The following is an 8,313-nucleotide window of genomic DNA, read 5'->3' as shown; positions in this document are numbered from 1 at the left end:
ACAGCCACGAACAGTAAATGAGGGAGAAAAAATGAAAATCTGATGCTGCACAAAAACTAACAATGCATCAAAGCCAATGATGTTTCTAATCTTTGACACGTCCAAGACTGTGATACAAGGTATAAAAAATCCACTCCACAATCACTTTTTATATTGAAAATAGTAATTTTGTGTGTTTTTACCCCCCAAAATCAGTGACATAATTTATGAATTTGGCAATTAAAGAGTTAAAATCCTGAATTTGTTTTAAACATTTAGTAGTTTTGATCAGGACTGAGGTTGATTAATAGATTTATGCAACAAAAAATGTTGCATTTTTACAGCAGTTTAGTGACTGTTTTCATCCACGAACATAACGAAAGGGTAGTGAATTTGAACAATGCACAAGGGTTAATAAACATTAGTTTGTTTTACATATAATATGATATAATTGTGATTTACACTCACCTAAAGGATTATTAGGAACACCATAATAATAATGTGTTTGACCCCCTTTTGCCTTCAGAACTGCCTTAATTCTATGTGGCATTGATTCAACAAGGTGCTGAAAGCATTCTTTAGAAATGTTGGCCCATATTGATAGGAGAGCATCTTGCAGTTGATGGAGATTTGTGGGATGCACATCCAGGGCACGAAGCTCCCGTTCCACCACATCCCAAAGATGCTCTATTGGGTTGAGATCTGGTGATGTGGGGGCCATTTTAGTCCAGTGAACTCATTGTCATGTTCAAGAAACCAATTTGAAATGATTGGAGCTTTGTGACGGTGCATTATCCTGCTGGAAGTAGCCATCAGAGGATGGGGACATGGTGCTCATAAAGGGATGGACAGGGTCAGAAACAATGCTCAGGTAGGCCGTGGCATTTAAACCATGCCCAATTGGCACTAAGGGGCCTAAAGTGTGCCAAGAAAACATCCCCCACACCATTACACCACCACCACCAGCCTGCACAGTGGTAACAAGACATGATGGATCCATGTTCTCATTCTGCTTATGCCAAATTCTGACTCTACCATCTGAATGTCTCAACAGAAATCCAGACTCATCAGACCAGGCAACATTTTTCCAGTCTTCAACTGTCCAATTTTGGTGAGCTTGTGCAAATTGTAGCCTCTTTTTCCTATTTGTAGTGGAGATGAGTGGTACCCGGTGGGGTCTTCTGCTGTTGTAGCCCATCCGCCTCAAGGTTGTGCGTGTTGTGGCTTCACAAATGCTTTGCTGCATGCCTCGGTTGTAACGAGTGGTTATTTCAGTCAAAGTTGCTCTTCTATCAGCTTGAATCAGTCGGCCCATTCTCCTCTGACCTCTAGCATCAACAAGGCATTTTCGCCCACAGGACTGCCGCATACTGGATGTTTTTCCGTTTTCACACCATTCTTTGTAAACCCTAGAAATGGTTGTGCGTGAAAATCCCAGTAACTGAGCAGATTGTGAAATACTCAGACCGGCCCGTCTGGCACCAACAACCATGCCACACTCAAAATTTCTTAAATCACCTTTCTTTCCCATTCTGACATTCAGTTTGGAGTTCAGGAGATTGTCTTGACCAGGACCACACCACTAAATGCATTGAAGCAACTGCCATGTGATTGGTTGATTAGATAATTGCATTAATGAGAAATTGAACAGGTGTTCCTAATAATCCTTTAGGTGAGTGTATATCAGGGGTCTCCAAACTCGGTCCTGGAGGGCCACTGTCCTGCAGAGTTTAGCTCCAACCTTTTTAAAACACCTGAACCAGCTAATCAGTGTCTCACTTGGGCCTAGTAAGACACTGATTAGCTGGTTCAGGTGTGTTTATTTGGGGCTGGAACTAAACTCTGCAGGACAGTGGCCCTCCAGGACCGAGTTTGGAGACCCCTGGTGTATATGTTACTTGCAAAACATTGCATATATACTTTCTGCAAAATAAAATCTAATGATTCACTAAATATACATTTGTGAGTAATCCGTTTCTAGATACAGGTTTGAGTTTGTTCTACATATGATGGAATATTTGTGATTAATATGTTCAGGAAACATAATGGCCATCAATAGAGAAAGATGCTTTTGCCTGCATGGGTTGACTCCAATATTAACAAACAAACACCTCTCTGCAGGTGTAATTAAAGCTCCCGGGATCAGCATTATCCTCACAGCATGAGCAGAGTTAGCAGGAGAGAAAGCCCAGAGCTCAGGTGAAATGCACGTGACTAATTCTGCATGTTTATTATTGAATGTTTCATTAGCATATCTCATTTAAAACGCATTCATTATCCATTCGTTCTCCTTTTGCCTTCTGTAGCCACTCCTGTCTCCGCTCTCTCTATTGGATTATTAAGGCTGTGGTGTATTTTCAGCCAAGAAGGCTTATGGGATCTCTGACAAACATGGCCGTAATCCTTCCAGAGTGTGATATGATTCTTTTCACCATTAAAGCGAAACAAAAATGCATGTTTGAATCTCAGTGGTGCATTCAGCATATGCTTTGCTTTTGGTAGTTAATTTAAATTACCCTATGTCAGATTAAACGCCCCCAGAAGAGTCTATGGGTACTAATCTCTCTCTCACTCACTCTTCTCTCTCTCTCAATAGGATTATGACGGTGGGTTGGTGTAGATTAGGTGGTCTGTTCACTGTATCCTCAGATCTCTCTGACTGAAGAGTAAATAAACAGAGTGACTGAACGATGTGAGACACTGTCTGGTGTCGCTTTAACCCCGTAATCTCTGTGAACCGGGCGTGTGGAAACAACACGGTCAACCTGCAGGACCGATGATCGGTTGGGTTCTGATCGACAGCGAGACTCAGTCAGGTGCGTCAGCGGTGGCTTTTATGCATTGAGTTGAACATAACATTGAGTGAGTTTTCGGGGTTGTAGATGCAACATGCAGCTTAGGTTTAATGCTTCATGTTTAAATGGGTACTGGAAAAGGTTGTCTAGTTGTCCTTTTAGGCCCACTAGTCTCTTAGATACTCTGAGATCTCTTGTATTTGAGTTTTGGTTCAATGTTTGTACAGAAACTCATAATCTCTTGAGTGTTTATAGGGCAGGACGCCTCTGACTGTAATTCTGTAATACTGTGATATTGTAAAATATTACAATTTAAAAGATATGTTTTCTATGTGAATATATAGTAAAGTGTAATTTATTATTGTGATCAAAGCTGAATTTATCATCATTACTCCAGTCTTCAGAGTCACATGATCCTTCACGAATCATTCTAATAATTTGCTCTAAAAACGCTTGGTTGTTTCATCCCAAATGTTGGGTTACATTTTTTAATTAAAATTTTAACCCAACGGTTGGGTTTGTCCACATTTGACCGAACTTTTAGTTGGAACAACTAATTTTTTCTGATTGTCAATGTTGAAAACAGTTGAGCTGCTTCAGATTTTCTGTGGAAACTGTGATACACTTTGTTTAGAATTCGTTGAAGAATGGAAAGTTCAAAAGGACAGCATTTATTTGAAAAATATATATTTTGTAACATTATAAATCGTTAGTGTCGGAATTTCTTTATCAATTGTGCAAAGCAATCAGTTGCTGTAATTAAGATTAGATCTAATTAGACTTATTTTTTTCCCCCTTCATGCAGAATGAAAGCTCTACCGCTTCACATAATATTATCCAGCACTGATCTGTAAAGGATCTCTCTTCAGAAGCTGTCATGGTGGACCTGTTCCTGGGGAAGGTTCTGGTGAAGAACAACAAAGACAAAGACGAGCTGGACACCGAGCGCGAGATCATCCTGCGGCTCCAGAACCGCATCCTCATGCTGTTCTTTGGCTCGGGCGAGTGCGAGAAGTGTCAGGACTTCGCTCCGACGCTCAAAGACTTTTACAAGAAGCTGACGGACGAGTTTTACGTGGAGCGATCGGCCCAGCTGGTGCTGCTGTACATTTCGCTGGACTCGTCCGAGGAGCAGCAGGAGAAGTTCCTGAAGGAGCTGCCCAAACGCTGCCTGTTCCTGCCCTACGAAGACCCCTACAGGACGTACGTGCACTTTTTGTTCGGAATAGCTTACTAGCATACCAGCCTGCAAAACATGAAACTGTGATTTCAAGTACAGAGGTTCTTTACCAGTGGCCCCTCAGCACACATCAAAATAGTCTGCAAGATGGCTTTTCATTTTTAAAATAAAACCAAAAAAATTTAAGGGCAATTTGAGGAAAAACTACGGTCCTGTTCTGCTAGTACTGTGTACTTGCTATAGTCATTTAAATCAATTTTGCGAGTGAACACAAAAAGTTCCTGGGGGAACGTAAAAGTTTTGCGAGCAAACACAAAGTTTCTTGGGGAAACGCAAACGTTTTACGACCAAACGCTAAGTTTCAAAAGGAGCGCACAAGTTCCCTTTCGAAAGGGAACTCGCACTGCTATAGGGAACGCCTCAGCGTGACTGATGACTGAAGCACTGTATAATCACAACAAATGTATTGGCCGACAACAGCCATGACGTCAGTGCGACCCAGAGATAAAAAAGGGGCGCCTAAAGAAATTTTTACAACAGTGTACAACAGTGAAATGACAATTGCAAGTGACATGCGCTTCAGGAAGTGTGGCAGTCCGTGTCCGAGATATTTGACACAAGAAGACACACACAACCTGTGCGTTTCATGTCTGGATGAGGAGCACGCACAGGGGTCCTTGAGGGGTCCATTTACGTGCACTCTGACGGTCTTCCCATGAAGACGCTCTGCTCTTGTTTGTCTTTCTTCTCGAGGGAAAAGGGACTGTCATCTGTGCCCTGTGGCTCGCGTCCTGCTCACACTGAGGCGATGAGAAGGTTGAGATTGTGGGGATCTCAGATGATGCTTGCCGAGGAATTTGACAAGGGTGTAAATCTCTCATGCCCCTCGGCGTGAGCTGCTGGAAGACGATGTGTTGTATCTTGCATCGTCAGGTCCAGCTGCTAGTGCTCTACTGGCTCTACCACCCGTATGCAGAGCTGGTGGAGGTAGCATTGCCATGGCAGGGTGGTAGGGAAGAGCCCGCTCGTGGAAGGTTGGACGAGCCACAACCCAACAGCTCCGGTGAGCCTTCTATTCTTTCCGGATCTCCATTCTGAGATTGAGAAGGCATGGAAGAACCCGTACTCTGCACGCATCCATCGATATCAGCACCAAACTATGCTAATATCGAGCAAATTCAAGAGCACGGTTATGTGTCGGTGTCGATGCTTCTCCTAATGAAAGATAGTTTGGGAACGTCTCATCAATCGGAAGCATCGACACTGAGAGCTCCAACCCTGCCATCTAAACCATTGAAAAAGACATCACGTTTGAATGGCAGGGCATACGCGGCAGGGTCTTTCCTCTGATGTCATCTGTGAGTGAAGTTGGTAAGCATCGGAACAAAGAGAAGTCTTTTCTCCTTGATGCTCCGGTGTCACCCTCTGAACTGTTCGGCACATCCGTCAAGGCGGTGGTCGGGAACTTCAGAGAGGTGAGGGCGCGCTCGGCTGCTTTTAAAACCTATGTAACGTGCCGGTTTGAGTCTGCGTCGAGACAGTCAGGGGATCCTGGCCCGCCTCAGTTTGAGGATTAAAGACAGGGCCAGATAGATAGCGTCTCTTCTCATGTACCACCTCTGGCAAGGACCAGGTCACAGAGAGCTCAGGGAGGTAATACAGTACAGACGCAACCAGCGTCCTGGGTCCAGTAGAGGCACACAACATTGCCTCAAAAAAAGAAAGTTGGTTGGCTGGCCTCCGTTCCCTCAAGCCCCTTTTATGGAATTATATAAAAAGCTGCTGTCTTGTAAAAGCCATATTATGCCTAGCTTCTAGCGCAGCATTCTGTGACTAGAAATGTGGTTTCTGAAATTAGCTAGATTGCATTGAATATATTCTTTCATGGCTTCCTCTCACTGTGAGAGTCATTCTGTTGAGGCCTTTGCTGTGTGTTGAATAGCGAGGAGTGGTAGGCCTATCGGCCTCCTCAGAGCTACACTCAAGGGCTGAGCTGAGAACCCTCTTGCTGTTTAGAGTTGCCATGCTGACTCTGGCTCCCCAGAGTTATGGCTAGTTTATTTTCAGAGCAGTACCCATGGTGAGGGTTGAAGGCTTCCTCTCGTTCTTGAGAGTCGTCCTGCTGAGGCCTCCACCCCCCAGAGCTCAGTGTAGACAGTTTTTTGTCTTTACTAAAGAGTTAAAAGAAAAAGAGAAGGCTTTTTCTCTTGCCTAAAAAAGACTTGTTGTATAGGCCTCTCGCTCTCTGAGCTTTGTATTTTGGGTTTGTCTGGCTTAGCCACTCCCTTACTGTACCACAGAATATGAGTATTGTAGGCCTCTTCTAATTTGAGAGTCGCAAACAGTTACTCAGGGAAACGCAAAAGTTTTGCGAGTGAACGTAAAGTTTCTTGTAACGCAAAAATTTTGTGATCGAATGCAAAGTTTCTAAGGTAAAGCAAAAGTCTTGTGAATGCATGCAAACTTTCTAATGGAATGCAAAAGTTTTGTGAATGAACACAAAAGTTTCTCGGGGAGTGCAAAATTTTGCAAGCGAATGCAAAATTTCTAAAGAAACGCAAAGTTTCTGAAAGCACGTAAAAGTTTTGCGATTGAACGCTTTCTCGGGACACTTCTAGTTAGCTTCCATTGGAGGATCTTTGAATACTGTTCTTGACAAAAAGGTTGAGAACCACTGATCTATAAGCTATGTGATGTTTATGAACCTGTGTTTCCATCAGTAGTGTCATGTTTGCGTCGTTCACAGGGAGCTGGGAGTGATGTTTGAGGTGAAGGATCTCCCCAGGGTGGTGGTCCTGCGTCCGGACTGCTCCGTCCTCACGCCTAACGCTGTGGCGGAAATCTGCTCGCTGGGGCCCGACTGCTACCGCAACTGGCAGGAAGGGGCGGAGCTGATCGACAGGAACTTCATGATGAACGAGGAGTTTGACGAGGGCAAAATGCGCAGCATAACCGACCCCATCCGACGAGTCAAATACAAGGTGGAGGACAAGAAGAAAAAGAAGAAGAACAAAAAGGACGATGATGGAGAGGAAGATGGAAATGATGGAGGTGGACCTTGGGGCTGAGGTCTGAACTTTTGCTTTGGCTCAGCTGATGCTCTAATAACATTAGCGATATGGACAGAAGCCACGAGTAAACGCTGTAGAGAGACACAGTTGAATAAATGTCACTGAACAGATGAATAGCAAGGCTGAAATGGGAAGATGGATGGTCTACAGCAGCAGTTCTCCATGTTTTTGACTCCAAAGCCCATCATTGTCCACAACAATTGTACATCGGCTGTAAAAAACTGTCTACAGATTAAAATAACTAAATTATTATAAACTAAATCGTTTAATTTCAGGATTCCAAAACACTGAAAAGTCAGTTATTGATTATTTACTGGATAAGTATTAATAAGGATTTTAAAAATATATATTTCTACTCTCAATTTCTAACCGATGAAATAAGCTTGTAATCATGTGTAGTATTTATATACTTTGGACTTCTTGGATATAAAGGTTTTCTGAGAGAATCTGGCACAGTCAAAATTTCCGGGATTTTACAGGACTATTATTTTACAATAACATAGTCAGAAATTTATTGTGAAACAAATGCATTCTGGTTAATTTTTTGCCAAATTACTTACATTTTTTTATTCCTGGAATATACTGTAATTTCACACTAAAGTTTTTAACAGTTATTCAAAAGGAAGAAAAATAGTAGTACTAATAGGGGTAAAATAAAATAAAACAATTTGATTTTTAGTTGTTTTTAAATATTTTTAAGTCAACTTAAAGCCTCTTATAAAGTCTGTAATTTCTGAATGATTGCTATTCGAGCTCAATTTCTCAATTCCAGGATCAGCTGATTTACAAATAGTCTAAGATAATTTTTTTAACTCTGATTTTTATATTTCCAGATTATATGTGAGCATGATTGATTATGAGGATCATCAGATGACTGGTGTGACATTAATGTATAAGCAAATGCTCTTTTTTATCACGCATGCTTTTATTAACATTTGCATTACTAATAAACTCTGAAATTACAAAGAAAATTGATTTTGAGTGTGTGACAATTTTGTTATTTAGGTAGTTGATGTATAAAATATTGCAGGTTTGAAAGTGAAAAAAGTTAACCACTGTGTCATTAATTTAAAGTGCATTTTATGTTGGTCTTATCAGAGACAGGTTTAAAACTGCTGTCAAAAAGCAAATAACACTCCCCCTATTAATATATATATATATACATACATTATGATATTAGTAAATATATTGTCACATATTTTTCAATAAATGAAAAGCAGCCATTTCTATTCAATATATGTTCATATGTTAATACAATATATTATTCTGAATATTTTTAAATATACTG

The 8,313-nt window shown here is 41.5% G+C and overlaps 1 protein-coding gene across 2 annotated transcripts; it reads left to right on the top strand.

The window, feature by feature from the left end:
• The first annotated feature begins 2,363 nt into the window (after positions 1–2,363).
• nxnl1 (nucleoredoxin like 1) lies at positions 2,364–7,999 on the top strand. Of its 2 annotated transcripts, none has more exons than XM_079813555.1 (3): positions 2,364–2,795; positions 3,580–3,977; positions 6,701–7,999. In XM_079813555.1, the coding sequence occupies exons 2-3, from the start codon at positions 3,652–3,654 to the stop codon at positions 7,020–7,022; spliced, it is 648 nt and encodes a 215-aa protein (XP_079669681.1). In that variant the 5' UTR covers positions 2,364–2,795; positions 3,580–3,651; the 3' UTR covers positions 7,023–7,999. The 2 variants fall into 2 exon arrangements, with proteins under 2 accessions (XP_079669681.1, XP_079669680.1); XM_079813554.1 differs by having other exon boundaries at positions 2,627–2,795; positions 3,644–3,977.
• The last annotated feature ends 314 nt before the right edge of the window (positions 8,000–8,313 follow it).

This window comes from Gobio gobio, assembly GCF_949357685.1.
Source record: "Gobio gobio genome assembly, chromosome: 3".
Classification (NCBI taxonomy): domain Eukaryota; kingdom Metazoa; phylum Chordata; class Actinopteri; order Cypriniformes; family Gobionidae; genus Gobio; species Gobio gobio.
This window is presented reverse-complemented; position numbering and strand designations above follow the sequence as displayed.

Excerpts from the sequence above, each read along its gene's own strand:
- nxnl1 (XM_079813554.1), top strand. The coding sequence starts at position 2,756 with ATGATCGGTTGGGTTCTGATCGACAGCGAGACTCAGTCAG. Across the intron at positions 2,796-3,643 it reads CGACAGCGAGACTCAGTCAG|AAGCTGTCATGGTGGACCTG; the intron begins GTGCGTCAGCGG and ends ATCTCTCTTCAG. Across the intron at positions 3,978-6,700 it reads TACGAAGACCCCTACAGGAC|GGAGCTGGGAGTGATGTTTG; the intron begins GTACGTGCACTT and ends CGTCGTTCACAG.